At 46.8% G+C, this 19,773-nt stretch overlaps 1 protein-coding gene across 1 annotated transcript in view; it reads left to right on the plus strand.

Moving 5' to 3' along the window:
* Window positions 1-14,717, plus strand: part of LOC119386731 (uncharacterized) — a 52,781-nt gene extending 38,064 nt beyond the window's left edge. The window contains exons 4-5 of the mRNA XM_037654015.2: window positions 3,611-3,784; window positions 13,816-14,717. Of these exons, the coding sequence (XP_037509943.1) occupies window positions 3,611-3,784; window positions 13,816-14,056 (415 nt within the window). The 3' untranslated portion in view covers window positions 14,057-14,717. The remainder of the gene's footprint in view (window positions 1-3,610; window positions 3,785-13,815) is intronic.
* Window positions 14,718-19,773: the final 5,056 nt, after the last annotated feature.

Here is a 19,773-nt window from a genome sequence, read left to right on the forward strand (position 1 = left end):
GGTGTTCGGGAGAGGTGGCTTGCAGTAATTAGGCGGGATAATTGGTCTCCTAATACGCCTTCAAACTACACTAGAATATGCAGCCATCATTTACGACCCGAAGATTTCATGGAATATAAGAAGCGGCGGCTCAAGAAGGACGCAGTAGCGTCAGTCCTTAAAGACTACTCTTCACGTTTGCAGCCGAAGGTAACAATTAACTGAACCAAGCATGGCAAGTATCACAAGTATCACTAAACGTGACCGTGCTGCATCCGAACAGTCAACGAATGTATGTACCAGTAGCCATAGAGTTTCCTACAATACTTACTAGAGGGAACTCTGGCGCTAGTGTCTATGGGAGCTGCAACGCACGACGCTTCAGCCAGCATGGGAATGATGGGTAGTACACAAATTTGTCTAAACTTCGTACTTTCGGCTCCGTTTGGCTCCGCGTCGGCTACACCCGCTTTGTCGCAAAACGAAGTTCAGCAAAAGTGAGCAGTTCCACTTCACCAATTTAACCTTTTTAGGCTCACCAATTCAAACCTGGTCACGAAGTTCACAACGGTCTATTCTTTTATCCGAAATGAACGCCAAGACACAGCAATAAACAAAGCCACAAGTACATTTGAAGCCGCAAGCGCGAAGACTAGGCAAATTTGTGTACTACCCATCATTCCCATGGTAGCTGAACGATCGCAGCGCCAGAGTCCCCTCTAGTTAATTTTAGGAAACTCTATGCCAGTAGCAACACTGCCGCGATCGCCGCCATGTGCAGCGCTGCCATTAGGTCCTGAAGCTGAAGAATCGGAGCCCATGGACACCACATGCGCTACCGGCGAAACAACCGACAATCATTTACAGTGTCGCAATGAATGCGTGCACAAGGCTGGGCAGGCTGCCCCATGCAGTGGCGTAGCCAGGGGGGGGGGGCACACCGGGCCCCTGCCCCCCCCCCCCCCCCCCCGAAATTTTGTTTTACCATGGCATACAGAGCTCAAAGTGGCACTCGGTCATATTTGCCTGCCCGACCTCCACTTCAGATCATGGCTGGGCAGATACTCGCAAAAGTATTCCGGAATACAGATATCGAAATACATGGACTGGAAGCCTAAAATACAGATACTGAGATACATTTTCCTTTAGCGTAACGGCATATTTCTGAGATACTTTTGCAATATGACGAAAAAAGTATTCCGGAATACAGATACTGCAATACAGATACTAGAATACTTGTTTTATTTCAAAGTTGCTCGTACTCCGCAAAGAAACTTATAAGTGTAGCATAATGGTGTAAATAAAGTTGCAGTGTATTGAAACTTTTAGTTTAATTGTTTATTACAGTACCCTCAGCGCCATTAAGACATCACAGAGGGGGAAGGGGGGCGGCTTACAAAGTACAAAGACGACTGAGGATTCCGCTGCCCATATATGCCGGTCATAAATACATACGCGCAATGGAGCCCAATATGTCGAAACGGCACAATCCAAAAATTGGCTTCCTAAAATCACGTTCTTTGGGTTGAGAGGGTGTAAGCCCTCCCAAGTCGCTCCTGCAAGCTCTCTAAACAGACGTGGAATCAGGGACAGCTGCTCAGAGCGCCCCATCAGAAACTACAGCAAGCACTCATCGCCTGGGCTGAAAGGGTCACTCTTCAATAAAGGTGTCACCACCACCGACGCTACCAGCACCCATTTCAGCAAGCCGCAACAGGCGAAGTCACCTCCGGCGGTCGGGGAGCCTGGTACCACAAAAGACCGTTTCACGCTTGTGATCAATTAGGAACGCACCGTGACACGCTGGAGAGGTGGCTGAAAGCGCGACAAAGATAGCCATCTTCTAGTCACTTCCACCGCGACTATGGGAACTGCTTTTAGAAGTGCCGCCGCTTTGAGAACTGAACGCACGCGAATTAAGCATCGCAAAGCCTCTGTTCCAAGGCGGTATCCGCGCGGGGGTCACGAAGTAATGGTTTACCACCCAAAAAAAACTAGGCGAGCTGCACTGGCCTTAAAAGACATCGACTTTCGTCGGCAGAGGCCGACAACACTGCCTCCGCGATTCTGCCCTCTGCGGCGTCGCGCGCTTTACGACAAGGACCATTCTGTGCTTGAGGGGAAACCATCGCCGCCCTTTCTATCGGCGACAGGCGGCGCGCCTTTGCTTGTCTTGGCACAAAAACAAATAAAAAAGAACCGTCATACCCCCTTGGAAACACGCGTCAACTCATTTCCGACAAAAAGAAAATGTAACGAGATACCCTTGTCCTGCATTGTATCGCGATACAAGCGATACATCATAAAAGTATTGCACTACTGAGATACAAATACATTTTTCAATTGTATCTCGATACAGAAATACAGATACTCAAAAGTATCTCTAAAATACTATCGCGATACTCGTGTATCGCGATACTGCCCAGCCCTGGCTGCAATCAACGCATTTTATTCGCCAACAATCGGCTCAAACAGCTCACAACGAAGCGCCGCTGTGTGCATTTGTATACGCGCCGCCGACCGCCTCTCCTCACTAACGCGGCGACGGTGCTGCCTCCTATAGGTTGATCTCGCGGCCAATAGGTCGGCCCCGCCTGCACAATTTGTTTGTGCAGATTCTTCCTTGATTGAAAACAGTTTTGAAAAGCAAATCATCTAATAATCTCTATGAATATATAAAAAATCACGTGAAATTCAGAGAAAACGTAGTCCTTCTGTCTATAATATATATATATATATATATATTATATATATATATATATATATATTATATATATTAATATATATATATATATATATATATATATATATAATCGAAGAAATGAAGGAGCACACTTACGAAAATTGCATACTTTTACTCATTTACGTTTCGGCCGTGGCACGGCCTTCGTCATAACTTCCGAACTTCCTTTCGAATTATACACGCATATATATATATATATAATATATATATATATATAATATATATATATATATATATATATATATATATATATATATATATATATATATATATATATATATATATATATGACGCCAGCCCACCCACTCGCAAACGAGTTGGTACGCCACTGTTAACATCACTCCAGGTGGGGAATTCTGACTGGTGGTCTTGAACCAGAGACTTGCGATCTCTTTCAGGTAGAAGGAAACATAACGAAGTTTCGAAGGCTCGTCCCACTGGTTGCTCGCGCCCACCTTTTCAAATGTCGACAGCCAATCTTCGACGTCTTGTTCATCGGTACCGTTAAAGAAAGGTGGATCGCGCAGGCGTAGCGCAGTGGGCACGATGACCATCGGAGGTTGGGTCATGCCCTGCTGGGTGGTTTGGAATGGTATGAAGCGTTATCGCGCTACAACAATATTTTATTCGGCATTGGCGTGCACTAGAGTACGACGACTATACCTCAGTATTCGCTACCTCAATTGGCAAATGTACTGTAGTAAATGTTGTATGCTTTTCCACCAAGTTGGTAGTGAGTAAACTGGAAAATATAGCGGTTGATTACCTTCATGGCCCAGCGAAGAACTTAGCCGGTAGTTTTCGCGACCTCTGAAACCTTTGGTACGTCCTGGTACAGTGATATCTTTCAATAGCAAACTGGCACGATGTTTCCGCATCATTTTGCAGGACCGGCGACTGTCACGTGAAAGTGGGAAGCGGTGGCGTCGAAATGCGCGTGGACCTCGGCGCCGGGCCCGTGCGAGCCACCTACCGGGGAGAAGTGAAGCTCATGGCATTCAGCCAGGACGTCACCATCGATTGCGACGTCAACAGCATGCAGATCATCGTAGAAGCCGTGCAGTGAGTAAAAACACTCTGTCCACACTTAGGCCAGCCGAGGTGATTAATTTCATGCATACTCGCAAATATCGTTATCCCAAACCGAACCGCAAAGTAAGGAACTCGAAAAAAAGTTACATATATAATGGGAATACCAAATGAGCGAAGTTTATTCAGGATTACTCATGTAGGTCTATTCGGTATATGAAAATACGCATTAGCTATCTGCAGTCTAACCTCGTTATAACAAAGTAGCATAAGGACAATAAGTTAATTCGTTATATCCGATATTCATTTTAAGTGTAGAGATAAAAACCGGCCTAGTAAGCCGGCAGTCTGGCTTGCGCGCAATCCCTAGATATAAGAACGCATTGTTCTAGGCTTCAAACAAAGTATAAACGACGTAATCCTTACCTGTCTCTTTCTGGCATTTCAAACTAAATAGACCGAAACATGATAAGGTGAAATTACAACAGGACAAAGTTCTTTTGACAAAACAGGCCTGCGTGGCGCAAACGGTCAAATGCTCTTTCTTTTTCACTGGTTGACCAGAATTTCCGCAACCTTTTCGAACGCTTAAAAAGAAAAAAAAAAGGCTAGGCAGATCCCACGCATTTTGGGAATCGATGTAATGCGAAGCAGTCAGCGAGGAGCTGCATAGATCGGATTGTTTGTTTTCGAGGCAAATCAAGGCACTCATGACACGAGCGTACCATGAGCGTGACACGTAAATCATGCCATATATGACATGCATGCCATGATTTTCATGCATGCAGTTATGTTTTTTCTTGTTCGTTTTCTCCTTGATGTGGATTGAAGTCCCGTCAAGGAGATGATCGACGTCGATGAAGCAGGAGGCAGGTTGGAGGTAATAAAAACTTGAAGGTATATTGCAGCGAAATATTTACAGTCATATGTACATCTTGCCGAAGCACACTGATGATAACATAGACATCAACAGCATCTTACTATTCTACTTAACTTTTCTTAAGTTAGAGCCTAGAACACTGTTACTACATACGAAGAACCGAGTCTCACTGTTCGACCACCGAGTGGTTACGGCCCAGACGAAAGTTGCATCGTACGGAGTCTTACTGATCGATCAGTTGAGTGATTACAGCCTAGACTGAAGGGAAACGAATTCCGTCCAGTCTTAAGTACCTTGCGGTAACAAAGAAAAGGGGAGGTGGCCACTGCTGGTCCGCCTCAACCTTCTGTTATCCAATCTGTTTATCCTCAGATTAAGCCACTCCCTACTGGGCTGTCCTTAATCTCGACAGCAGTGTTTTTACGGTGCAGACAGGCGTTTTGGCACTCTTTCCCATCCTGGCTCTCTCCCTCCTTATCCCACGTTTTCAGGGGTTCTCACGGTCGAATATATCGGTATCGCAGCAGCCCTGCGGCATTCGCGCCATTTCCCACGCGCATCGAGTCGAGCCCCCGGTGACAGTCGTCAGGACGGTTCCGGGAAACAATTTGCGTGTCCTCGTCTTTCCCGCGTTCGGACCGTGCATTGTTGCGACAACCCTTCCTTGCCGTCGGCGCGCCTTTGTTGTGGTCAGCATACTGTTGCTTCGAGCGACGGCACAGGGCGGGAGATCTTTGCCCTCCACATTTTCCCACACGTTCGGGCTGTAATCCCGAAGAGCCGACCTCCGAGGACGGTCGCGTACCCGGAACCCCTGTGGGCATCGTGGGAGCGAGCTGCTCCCTGCAGTTTGCTTTCGTTGATAATTGCACAGTCAAAGACCATGCCGAGAGAGCCGAGAAAGAAGCTTTGTACAACGTACAGTGCCGCGCCATCCCGTCTGCACAATCGACCTATGAGCGGCCAAAACCTAACACATGCCATGATATTTATGTTTGTCACAGTCATGCCACGCCATACATATATCCATTTTTATATATCCATTTAACGAAATGGCCGCGAGCGGCCCAAGACCGTGTCATGTAAATCATACCGTACATGATATGCGTGTCACGACTTTCATGTTACCACCTGTAATTTATGTTCTGTTTACACTTAGGTCACACCATACCAATTTTGATAGATATCACATTAACAAAACGACCGCGAGCGCACCATGAGCGTGGCATGTAAATCATGCCGTACATGACATATGACATACATATCATTATTTTCATGTTGCCACCTGTCGTATATCTTCGTCATAGAGTCATGTCACACCATACCACTTTTGGTATATGGCAAGGTACCGAAACGCCCGCGAGCACGTCATGAGCGTGTCATATAATCATGCTGTACATCACATGCATGTCATGATTTTCATGGTTCCAGCTGTCGTTTATGTTGTCATAGAGTCACGCGAGCACGTCATGAGCGTGGCATGTAAATAATGCTGTACATCACAAGCATGTCATGATTTTCACGCTAAAACCTGTCGCTTATGCTCATCACAGAGTCATGTCAAGCCACACCACTTCTGGTATATGGCAAGCTAGCGAAACCGCCGCGAGCACGTGATAGTATGACATGTAAGTCATGCTGTACATGACATGCATGTCACGCTTTCATGTTGCCACCTGTCGTTTATGTTCGTCATAGAGTCAGGTCACGACATAGCAGTTGTGGTATATATCCATTAAATTAAACGGCCGCGAGCGCCCAAGACCAGGTCATGTAAATCATGCCGTACACGACATGCATGTCACGATTTGCACAATTAAGACCTGTCATTTATGTTCGTCACACATTATTGTCACGCCGTACTGATTTTGGTATATATAAAACGAAACGGCCGCACGAGCACCAAGACCGTGGCATGTAAATCATGCCGTTCGTGACATGCATCTCATGATTTTCATGTTATGACCTGTCATTTATGTTGTCATACAGTGCTTGATGCCATGCCATGGCAATTTTGGTATACATCCCATTAACGAAACAGCCACGAGAGCACAAAGTCATAGGCGGATAGATAGATAGATAGATAGATAGATAGATAGATAGATAGATAGATAGATAGATAGATAGATAGATAGATAGATAGATAGATAGATAGATAGATAGATAGATAGATAGATAGATAGATAGATAGATAGATAGATAGATAGATAGATAGATAGATAGATAGATAGATAGATAGATAGATAGATAGATAGATAGATAGATAGATAGATAGATAGATAGATAGATAGTCGCAGAAGTTCGCTAAGAAATGCCTCGCATTTAATATGTTTGTGAATTGTATTCCAACATTCATTTTGCTTGTTATGCTACCTTGCGAGTTTTAAGCCTCGCACAAGCCAAGTATTTCTTCGTTACAGCCGATATCAGGGCTGTTGTGACCTTTCCGGTTTTCCTATAAAAAGAACAAATGTCAATGAAATCAAGCGTGACCAGCCAAAGTTCTTATTTAGTTCGCTATAGCCATTAATTCGCTATATCAGTGTTCGTTATAATGAGGCTCAACTTTAGTAGAAAACTGGGGCGGAAGCTTAGGTCGTGGGAGCGTTGCTCGAACCCATTCAACGTGAGCCGACAATACGACCACGTTGAATAAGATATGCTGGTGTGCTTCCGCACAATCTCCCTCCTTTGGAGCGAGCTTCTTTGGATGACAAGAGGGCAATTAAGCTACGTCCGTACGTCAGCGCGCGTCATGACCTTGAGCACTTTCTTTCCTTGTTTTCTTTTGATGCGCGGCTCACTTTGAGTGTGATCGCAAGCGCACTGGTATAATTCTATAGTGCATTTTTAGCTGTGTAGTGCCGAAAAAGCTGTGTAGCGCAGCTATCCTCCATTTTTTCACTTAGTGGACTGTTCATTTCGGCCACCGTTGATTGGTCGGAGCTTGATTAGCAGCGTGCCCCCTGTTTCCGATTCTTCTTCCGTAGCGTCATTTTGGCGTGACGAAGCTTACAGAACTGTCGATACAAATAAGAAGGACGGAATACGCTTAATGCGTTTAGCTGGGCTAGCTAAGTGGTACTGACTTAGTGAATCCATAATGCTAGCGAACACAAACTATAGATTACACAGAACGACTAGCAGTTGTCCTGTGTCGTTCTGTGCAGTCTGTAGTATGTGTTCGCTATTATTGTGGATCAGTTAAGGAATGCGCTTCAATGCGGCAAACGCAGCCTCCTGAGGTCACTCTTGGCCGTGCGAATCTCGGAGGCCGTGCATTTACTCTGATACTGTAAGCGCGTTACGAGCCTTCCCATTTGACGCACCTGCGCGATTATACGTTATGGCTTGCCGCTTTTTGCAGCAACTGAACGCGCTCTAGCGACCTACAACACAGGGATAAACGAATGCAGCCGTCTATCCTCCAACGTTTTCTTAGAAGCGCTTGAGTAGGTATAGAACGTGCGAGCGCGCGTTTGTTTCATATTTCGCTAGTTTCGCGGGCTCTGGCCTATTTTCGAAAAAAGAAAAGTCAGCAACGTCTAAAGCAGGGGCCTAAAGCACACCTCGGCCAGCGGGCCGCAGTCATGAAATTTGCCCCACAAGGACCGGGACATTGAAGATGGTCGCAGCGGGATGAGGAGGGGAGGTTCAGTTCGAACAAAATGTTACCCAACGTTGTGATTTCAAAGAACGCTTTTCCCATATGTCACATTTGGGTCATTTCTGAAACGAGTTTGTCCTCAGGTGTCGAAAAGCATATCGATGACTTCCACAATGACTAAAACCTGACTAAAAATGACTAAAGGCTTGTACAAAATGTCAGCTGACATTGCCATTTGGAAGACCCTTCTCAAATATTACATTATATGGGTCATTTCTGGAGAGTATTTGGTGCCAGCATTCCAACAGCATATCGATACCTATCTTTATCTCCGAAATGACTCAAAATCTTGACGCCGAATTTGAGCCATGTAAGCTCTCCAAGGAGAGCTTACATGGTTGAATATCTGGCATACTTTCACGGTTATGTATCAACACATGGTGACCGCAGGGGGCCCCTCATAAAAAAATGCTTTAGACCAGTCATGCCTGTGTAGCTCATATGAACACAATTATTTAAAAAAGAAATATTGGACGAAGCGAGTTATGCTCGGGCCGCGGACCGCTATAGCGAGAGGTAGGCGGATCGCAAGTTTGAGACCCCTGAGTTAGGACACCCGGTGTATCTGCTATGACGACTGAGAAACGCCTTCCCGTAGCGCCTTGTTTTAACGAAAAGGGCAGTCACATGTTAATTCTTACTGTCACTGCTAAATCTTGGTAGTTCGCTCAATAACGCGTTGGTACGTTCACCTATATAAAAATCTGTGCAAGTAGTAAAGCGTGCCATGTAGAACCCATTTAACGTTCGTGGCTCCAAAGTCCCTGACATTCAGAACCAATTTTTCTCTCGGTATGCAGAAGAAACCGGAGAAATATCGAAAAATAACATTAATACTCTTTTCGATAGAAGATGTCGCCGATAACTCGGCGGTGAAAATTATTTGGCTGACCTACTCAGTGTTCTAATTCCCGCGAGTAACTGTCCAAGGAGAGCTTACATGGTCGAATATCTGGCAAACTTTAGAAGGCCACCTTAGAATGATTTCTCTATGAATGGTCCCCTATATGTAAGCACGTGTGAAACCTGTACGCCGAGGTTTTCTTTAGTTCACATTTTAAACGTGAAGTCTGAATTTCGCAAGTGGTTGTGTTTGATTAAAGAAACAATCCGAGTTAGGGTACGGTCTCGCACCCACCTTCGCAGCATTTTCGTTAAGCCCATATCGCACAATGTAGCCTAGCCAAGCTCTGATTTGTCGGTTATCCCGCCATCGATTATATGTATAATAAATGCTTTGACCCGCTTCTCTGCCAGTTTATTTGTTCAGCTAGCAGACTCAACTCCATTAGACAGGCACGAGATAAAAGATACTTTTACTAAGCTGAGCTTGAACCACCCTACCCTGCAGTTCCGAGCGTCGCCGCGTCTCGTACGTGCTCTCGTGCTGTTCTTCGTCCCTTTACCCAGCCCGAAAGCTGCAATAAAACGTTACCGTCCACGTGGTTAAGTTCGACACACAGTTCAAGCGAGTAGAGTTTGTATGGGTCTGACCATTAGAAGACATCCTTGCACCTTGACCTTCCAGGAACGAATGACACCATCAGCGCTGTGGTATACTTCCACAACCCTCGCAAACTTCCATAGGTGGCGTGGTGTGTTGTCAGCGCGTAGGGTGCCTTGATGCCCGCGCGCTCCGCTGAGGGTGAGGACAGGCGCGTCGTCTGCTACGACGGCCGCCATTGCGAATCCCGCCGCAGCTCGGCAGCATGCGGAACGCGCTACACAAAGCGCTTGCGGTGCGCAGACACGTCCGGAAATAAGTGCACGCTAGTGAGCTTTCTCTTTTTCTTTTCTTTTCTGAAGCTTGGGCAGCTTTTATTGCTGTTGTTGCCTAAATGTTTATTAAGGAAGCATGTAATTCATGTAAGCTGACGGCCTGTGCATGTGTTATGCGCTAGAGGTGGACGTAGACTGTTATGTTGAAAACCAATCCTCTTCCTTACGCCGGAAACGATAAAGTCTAAAGCCTTACTTAATTTCTCGCAAGCTCTGCATTTCAAATACACAAACATTCGTTTAAGGTATTTGTATACATGTCAGCAGCAGCAGTATATGTATCTGAACACACACAATTTAGTGTTGCGAAGCTACCTAAGCGCGATTAAGGCGGCTCATTTTGCTAAGTTTGCGAACAATTTACTCGTTTATTATAAATGGCATCGTACATATTGTACACAGAATAAAGGGCCGAGGGGCAGTATGGTGCGAATATCCTGCTAAAATGAAACGAAAGCTTCTTTATCATTATAATTGCTGAGATTTCTTGCTCACAATCTGTAGCCGCTACTGTATCGGCACTCGAGTTGCACCTTGAGTCCTTATCAAAACGATGAATACGTTATTAAGTAGTATGCCGTAAAACTTTGCATGCGCGCAGTATCAGTGCCTTTTTCCTTCTTTTTGTATCTGCAGTTTCTTTTTCTGTAGGTTTTCTCGCATGCCCAATTGCATGCACATATCATTGAGTGTTTCCAATACTGTTTTACACTTTGTGCGGCAGATGCACGGCGTCGTTTATATGTCTCTTTTAATAATATCGAGGGTTTTGTTTTACTTGCCATAACTATGATATGATTATGAGGCACGCCGTAGTGGAGGGCTCCATGAATTTTGACCATCTGGTACCTGCACTGACATCGCACGGTACACGGGCCTCTAGCATTTCGCCTCCACCTAAATGCGACCGCCGCGGCCGGGATCGAACCCGTGACTTTCGGGTCAGCAGCCGAGCTCCGTCACCACTATACCACCGTGGCGGACGTCTTTTTTAAAACGCGAAATTTGACCGTCGGCGTCCCGCGTCTACGGCGTCAGCGTACCGCGACGTTGGGGACGAGGGATGCAAAAAGATCATCGTCACGTGATGACGCCATCATATGACGTCATCATAGCTTCACAAATTTGGCGTGACGTCATATGATGCCGTTATCGCATGACATCGCAGCTTGGTCAAAAGTGGGCAGATCACGAAGGCAGTGCAAAACCAGGTGAGGTGCTTCCGATCTTGGAGGCAATGTTAAACCGCGCTTTGTGCGCAAAAAACGGAGAAGAAGAAGATGGCTTTCGCTTTCGAGCCGTCTCAAGCGAACGCATAAGGCAGCCTGTGAGTTTTTATTTCATTAACTGGTTTTCCATGACGTACAAATTGTACAACTTGACTTTGCTTCTTGTATTTTTTTACTGACATAACGTGTCTACAGTAAACAATGCTTCCCCGTCTTCTTGTTTTCATGCGTCTTCTTTGCATAGACGCTTCGCGAGAACTGTTTGTATGCGCATTCCTATGTGAGCCTTCAGGACTTACATTAATAATAAATAAATTATGCTTGCTCAAAGAAATAAGATATTCAGTGTGTGTGTGTGTGTGTGCGCGTGTTTGTGTGTGTGTGTGTGTGTGCGCGCGTTATTATCCAGTGCACAGGCCATTTATTTGTGCGCCATTTATTTGTGACAGAAGCAATTACACAAATAAAGCGCAGATTACATAATAAAACACAACTGCCACTAGTCGATTCACAGTGATCGTAAATGATTAAAAAAACAGGAACTGCGTAATTATTTAAGACAGGACGAAAATGTAACCTTGAAACACAGAAACAGGGAAGGATAAAAAAAAACATTTAACTGCACACATACATACATGGGCATCAGACCAGCACAGAAGGCGTACTTGAAACACGGAAAGGAATATAAAAAACAAAAACCCGCCGTGCTTTTAGTTATGGTGCTTGACTGGTGACCCGAAGGTTGCGGGATGGAATCCCTGCCGCAGCGGCACCATTTCGATGGAGGTGAAATGACAGAGGCCCGCGTACTTAGATTTATGTGTACGTTAAAGAACAACAGATGGTCAAATTTTCGGGAGCCTTCCACCATATACGGTCCCTCTCATAATCATATCGGGGTTCTTGGGACGTAAATTCTCACAAATATATATTATTAAGAAAAAAGAAGGATCTGATCTGCAGACAAACACGCATAATATATTCCATGATACATTTCAAATCACAAAAATAGCGAAAGCAAAAATCAAAGGCAGATGCAGGACCAACCAAGTGCATTAAAGAATGTTTGCGAAGTAAAATGCAGGATTCATGCACACGTGAACCAAAGCATTTTGAGCATGTAGCTGATATCAGTGTGTCCATTTATTACGCAAGGTTAACACCGGCAGAATTATTCCTGGATGTGCATTCGAAATACCGGCCGGAAACGTACGCTGCAAGTGCATAATGTGTTCTTCGGATGCCGCTTGTCACGTTTGATTTTTACTGTCCAAAGAAACCTCGTATCTTCTAAAACGATAAGCTCCCAGCGTTTCTGGAATGATTGGTGCACTGCGGCACGCAACACCCGGCCATGATGACGGTAGCGAGTGCATAAAACTGGAGGGAAACGAGCATCGACCCAAAAACAGCACGCGCGCCACGCACAAGTGACCGGGCGGGGGATTCAAAATGGCGGCCACGCTGCCGCCAAGGCCGAGGAGGCGGCATCGGCCCTTTCAAAAGCTGACACCACTCTAAGCGGGGGCGCGCGCATCGAGGCACTCTATCAGCGCGCACTAATACAACGTGTACTTGTTTCCCTGATGCGGTTAATCTTTTATCAGCAAAGTGCGCAGATCGCAGCATCAGTGGGTATTCCTTTTGTCATAGCTTCCAAAACGTTTCTATCAGTGGCTTGCCGGCGCATGGTGCCTTCTCTCTTGGAATTAACGGTGACTTCATCGGCGGTCTCATACGGAATTGATTTCAACCTTCGTACAAGCAGGCTAGTTAATATGCAACGTCCGTTAACGTTCGGCTACAGTGTGAACGTGCAAGATTCTCCTGCATATGTCTCTATGAAAGTCAGGAGAATAGAGCTTATGACTCCTTCGATCTGAGACAGCACTGTCGATATTTCCTCGACGTCTAGACGACCTTTTCCGATATTTTTTTTCCAAGGGAAGCTTCACTGACCGTACGAGGCGCTCCCTCGACCCACTTTAGGCGCAGTAGACTTCCATGAATTGTTTAACTCCTCGGAAAGTTATTGCAGAGGTAAACAAGTGATTGTTCTTCAACTCACTGTTTGCATCGGTATTCTTAGGAAAGAAGTAGCTTACACAGAGTTAATGTAGGCATAACAGGGTCCACAGCGCTACAGATGAAGGTTCAAAGCGAAAATTAAAAGCAAGAATGCGTAAATTGCTGCGCTTTATGTCGGAATATACGGTTTCGGCTTATATCTTTTTATGTCGCCGATCTTTGTGAGTGAGCGGTAGTGTGGTCGAGGTAGTTGTGTGTGTACACTGCCGTATCGTGTCTAAATATCGCAGGTACAGCGCAAGAAATGCAGGAAGGAAAAACAGAGACAGGAAAGAGCGCTGACTTTCAACTGAATTTATTGAAGGTATTCCGCGCTGTACTACGATATCTAGCATGAACCAACTCGCTCAACTCAAGCTCTTGTTGCTGAAAATTACTTGTGTCGTGTCTGCCCGTCTGAAAAAGCGTGACTTGTTCGCAGGGCACCCAACGCCAAGCCCGAGTTGAAAAAGTTCTCGGTGCAGAAGCTGCAAGGGGTGCGCGTGGCGATCCACGGCCTCGGGGCGCTGAGCGGCGTGGCCAACGCGCTCTCCGTTGTGCTCACCACTGTCTTCGAGGAGGAAATCCGGCGCGCCGTGGAAGACAGCGTACGGAACCTCTTCTCCGAGAAGCTGGCCGAACTGGGAGGCACCATCCCCTCTGCGCTCGTCGCACTGGGATAGCCTCAATCACTCACTCACCAGCAACGCTGAAATCCAACACTTCTTCAACGTTTCGAGCGCTTGCGTGAGAATCTGCAAGCTCAAGCTGCACCTATAGCGGTGATACTCCTAAATATGAACTGGAAAGTAACATTTTTTTCGAAGTAATGAATGCGAAAATTCCGCGAATTTCATCAGACAAAGCTGTCGTTGTGTGCCAAGCATTTACAGAAGAGATGCAGAGGCCTAAGTGCAGACATCCATACATTAGTTGCATTGCTATGAGACTTTCAACATTAGCCAAAACTTTGCCAAAAGCAGCCAAACTTAGTCAACATAAGGCCTCTGCGCTATCCAAGAGTTGACAGTGCTGAAATTATGCGAATGGATCTGATGGGCTTCACACAAAGTGTGTACTCTCATTCAATAACTCTTCTATGTTTATTGTGAATTTCTCTATAATGATAGTTATGGATCACAGCTTGTGTGTCCTACCGAATTCTTCCTCAGAAAACTATTTTGTGCTGACTTCAAAGCTTCTTTTGAAACATCAGTTCACACCCGATAGAACTTTTATGAATAATAAGAAACGTTTTGTTGTCGGTCGGGTTTAAGATCTGTGCAAAAATAGAATATACTTCATGAGCCATTAAAACACATGCTTTCATCCAATGCATTTGTCTCCCTCTTTTTCGTCGATGTTAGACGCCACCGTCTTTATTTCATCGGTTGAGTAGTATTCTCGTGTCGCGTGACCGTTGCGCCAATGCATACGAATTGGTATTTGTAAAGTGGCAGTGAAGCAACGATAATATTAAGCCCTTATATATATCAAGAAAATGGCAACTGGTTTCAATCGTTCTTACCTTCCGTAGAGCGCATATCGTTGCTGTAATAGTGGAGCGGCGTTGATAATGTTGTCCTATGTTAACATTGGGCACCTTCAGGCAATGTTGACGGAGCGTTAAAAGTAGTGATGTTGCTGGAATGTGAGAACCAAATAATGAACCAACGTTGCATGATTGTGATGGGGTTTTGTGTAAAGAGTATGTAGTTATCGGCAATGTCTTAGGTCTCATCACTTTTTCATGAGTAGAAATTACGAAATTATCACAGACTTTCGTAAACAGGTTGTAATTCAAAAGAATTGTTGCAGCAAACACGTGCGGAGAAAAAAGTCACAATTTCGCTGCATCGGCAAGCAGTGATTGCGATAGCAACAAATTGGAATGTAAATCGAAGAACGGAAAGCAGCTCAAAATGTCCAGCGCATCGCTCAAGCACGAAGGACGCGCGAAAAGAACACACACAGGACGAGCGCGAACTATGAAGTGTCACAGTTGTTACTTATTTCTGTTTGAACAGCGCGCTCGTTTCGCAAGCGCGGCCGCTGCAGCGAGCGAAGTGACCTTCGTACGCTCTGCAACTTCAGCGCGGACGTCGCGGTGAAAGCACAAGACATACAACCCCCCTTCTCCCACCACGAGGTAAGCGCGCACGCAGCGACCACGCCCTGTAGGGCGAAGTGCACGGAGGCGCGCGCGCAACTCTACGAGCGGGGCGATGACCTTCAAAGCGCGCCCCTGGCGCACTTCGCGCCATCTCGCTGGTGAGCAAGAAAGCACGCTGAAGTAAATGGTGTATATAAATTGCTAACCGTTAGCATGCTGTAAGACGGTACTTTTCGTGGCCTAGCCGTCTAACGCCGCGCGCTACAGAGCGAGAGGTCGCCCGTTCGACTCCGCGCGTCGGAACGCATTTCTGAATTATTTTTCTCTGTGCCTTTTATATATATAATACTATATATACACATATACACATACGGGACATTACGGCGACGCCGACGGCAAAAATCAGCCGAGAGTGTCCGTATAATTGCTGTCGCAATAAAAAGTGAAAAGCGTCACTTCAGCATGTTCATATCCGCAAATGACTGATGGCACGCACCACTCATCGCATAACTGCTGGAGAATTTTCTAGCTGTGGAGCAGGGGCTGCTTTGTGTGGCCAGAGTCAGCCGGAGCGCCGATGCTTCCTGAGCAGATGTATCACTACGCCAAGTATGCCAGCTTCGGTTGGTTGCGCGCGCGCTTTTCTCGAAGCGTACATATGAAGTGAACCAAAGCTTCACCAGTCTTGTTTCCACGTGGCGCAAATAGTACGCCAGGGCAAACGTTTTCAGTTTTTAATCACGAACTACGTTGATTCGCGTAGCTCATGGCTGCGTTTGGGCTCTCGGCACAATACCAACAGTTCAGTTTTCTCCTTGGCGCTGGAAGTTGCCGGCGGTGCTTCTTTAGGGCTGTGTTTTCGCCTGTCATTGGTCCAGCATCGCTGGGGCACCGGGGGTAGAGTACTTTCATGCACGGTACTTCTATAGTTAAATGCTAATCGGCAACTGAAGCCACGCAAGCGATTAAATAAGTGGGAAAGTCGCCCGCAGTTCGAGTGATCGTGTTGTATACATGTAGTGTGCTGAGTGCTTGAGTTGTATACATATAGTGTGCTGAGCGCTTGCGTTGTTTTGATAGGTGTTGAAAATGAAACGATCAAGACTGAAGGGTGCGCTCAGTGCTTTGACTGAACGCCATACAAAAGCAACTCGCTGAACAAGTGCACAGGTTGGTTTAAATTTTCTCGATTTTCTTCATAAATTGTGAGCCCGAGAATCATAAAGCCTAATATGTGGGCCCAAGTGTTGATATTGTCACGGTAATAAAACGAAAGTCAATAACAGCCCGGCTTTCAGCACGTCAGTTACAATCGAGCTGAACGTCGTTGTCCTCTTCTACTAGCCGCCAAAAAACTCCGCCACGCACAAATAGCAAAACTGCCTCGCACAACAGACAAAGACCCACTGTATGCACGTGTCATTACTCCCCCTCTCAAAAGCATCGCCTCGAGGCTTTCGATGTTGTAAAGGCAAGGGGAAGTCCTCAGCGTGAGTGATATGGCTTCATCCTAGATACGTGGACTATGTCCGGTTGTGGTGCACGACGAGAAGATCGTGTGCTGCTCTCAGGAATAACTCGGTAGTTGATGTCGCTGAGGCGTTCGAGAACTCTGTAGGGCCCGAAGTAATGACGTAGGAGTTTCTCGGACTTGCCGCGTTGGCGGACGGGAGTCCATATCCATACTTTTTCTCCGGGTTCGTACGTCACCTCTCTATGACGAAGGTTGTATCGGTGAGCGTCGTATTGTTGCTGAGAGCGGATGCGAAACCGGGCTAGCTGACGAGCTTCTTCGGCGCGCTGAGCATACTCGGCAGCATTTTCTGTGGTGGTCACAAATGGTCAGGTAATAGCATGACGTCTAACATCGTGGTAACCTCGCGGCCGTGAAGCAAGCGGAAAGGTGTGAATCCTGTGGTCTCCTGGACGGCGGTGTTATATGCGAAGGTTACGAATGGTAGAACGCGGTCCCAATTCTTGTGATCCACGTCCACATACATGGGGAGCATGTCAGCAATGGTTTTGTTGAGCCGTTCGGTGAGGCCGTTGGCTTGCGGATGGTATGCTGTCGTCCGGCGGTGAACTGTGCCGCTAAGTGTCAGCACTTCTTCCAGAAGTTGGGCGGTGAAGGCGGTGCCTCTGTCGGTAATGACCACTGCTGGTGCGCCATGACGAAGGACGACAGCATGAATGAAGAAGTCGGCGACATCACTAGCGGTGGCTCTTGGAAGAGGTCGCGTTTCGCAGTAACGTGTTAAATAATCCGTTGCAACTACTATCCAGCGGTTGCCAGTTGAAGATTTGGGAAATGGACCAAGTAAGTCCATGCCAACTTGCTGAAAAGGCGCTCGTGGGGGTTCAACGGGTTGTAAAAGACCAGCAGGTTTCATGGACGGAGTCTTGCGCCGCTGGCAGTCTCGGCAGGTTTTAACGTAGTGCTTGACAGTGCGGGAGAGTTTAGGCCAGTAGTATTTGTGGCGGATACGCGCGAGAGTACGCGTGAACCCGAGATGTCCAGAAGTTGGTTCGTCATGACACGCACTGAGGATCTCTTCTCGCATCGTGGATGGTACCACCAGGAGATCGGTTTGAGCGCTAGGGTCAAAGCAGTGCTTGTATAAGACGTTGTTGCGGAGAAAGAATGTCGAAATCGTGCGTCTGAACGTCCGCGGTGGATGGGTAAGCTGTCCCTCAAGAAAGTCGATGAGTGGACGAAGCTCCATGTCGTCACGCTGTCGCTGAGCCAAGTCTGACGCTGTGACGGCACAGAGGAAATTGTCGTCGTCCGTTAGGTCAGGTGTAGTCTTTTCGACTGGGGCGCGTGACAGATAGTCAGCATCGGTGTGCTTGCGCCCTGACTTGTAGACTACCGTAACGTCAAACTCTTGAAGGCGCAAACTCCATCGGGCGAGGCGGCCTGAGGGATCTTTGAGGCCTGCAAGCCAACACAAAGAGTGGTGGTCGGTGACTACTTTGAAAGGTCGTCCGTACAGGTAGGGTCGGAACTTGGTTATAGCCCACACAACAGCTAGGCACTCTTTCTCTGTAGTGGAGTAGTTGGATTCAGCCGATGACAAGGTACGACTAGCGTAGGCGATCACCCGTTCGCTGCCTTCTTGCCACTGCACAAGGTCGGCCCCGAGGCCAACATTGCTGGCATCCGTGTGGATTTCAGTGTCGGCATCTTCGTCAAAGTGACCCAGGATCGGTGGAGCTTGAAGGCGTCGCTGCAGCTCGCAAAAAGCATGCTGTTGCTCTCGGCCCCAAACAAAAGGGACGGTGTCCCTTGTAAGATAGTGCAAGGGTTCGGCTATTTTAGAAAAGTTTGGTACAAAGCGACGGTAGTAGGCGCAAAGTCCCAAAAAGCGACGGACCTCGCCTTTGTTCGTAGGAGCTGGGAAGGCAGAAACGGCTTTCGTTTTTTCGGGATCCGGCAGAATTCCATCGCGGCTTACGACATGCCCGAGAAATTTGAGCTCTTCGTATCCGAAGTGGCATTTTTCGGGCTTCAGTGATAGACCAGCCGTTCGAAGCGCATTAAGTACTGTACGAAGACGCTGAAGGTGCTGCTCGAAGGTCTCCGAAAAAACGACGACGTCGTCTAAATAAACAAGACATGATTGCCACTTAAGACCGGATAAGACTGTGTCCATCATTCTTTGAAAAGTTGCAGGGGCAGAGCATAGTCCGAAAGGCAGCACCTTAAATTGAAAAAGCCCATCAGGGGTAATAAACGCAGTTTTTTCCCGGTCACGGTCATCGACTTCGATTTGCCAATAACCACTGCGCAGGTCCATGGATGAAAAGTATCTGGCGTTTCGAAGGCGGTCGAGCGAGTCGTCGATGCGAGGAAGCGGATAGACATCTTTCTTTGTAACGTTGTTCAATTTGCGGTAATCTACGCAGAAGCGCAGTGTGCCGTCTTTCTTTTTAACTAGCACAACTGGTGACGCCCATGGGCTTGTAGACGGCTGGATGATGTCGTCTGCAAGCATTTGTTGAACTTGTTCGCGAATGGCGTCCTGTTCTCGTCGGGAGACACGGTAGGCGTGCTGTCGGATGGGTGTTTCGGTGGGTTCGGTTAAGATTCTGTGCTTGGTAACGGATGTCTGCTTGATTTTCGACGTAGTGGCGAAGCAGTCGCTGAATGAAAGCAAAAGAGAGCGAAGACTATCTTGCTGCGGAGCCGACAGCTTGGAGCTCACATCTAACTGGACTGTACACTGCTTGTCGTCGTGAGGACCGGAGGATAGTTCTGCAAATAATGGACTGGTTCTGAAGTCGCTG

Source organism: Rhipicephalus sanguineus, chromosome 3 (genome assembly GCF_013339695.2).
Source record: "Rhipicephalus sanguineus isolate Rsan-2018 chromosome 3, BIME_Rsan_1.4, whole genome shotgun sequence".
In the NCBI taxonomy this organism is placed as follows: Eukaryota; Metazoa; Arthropoda; class Arachnida; order Ixodida; family Ixodidae; genus Rhipicephalus; species Rhipicephalus sanguineus.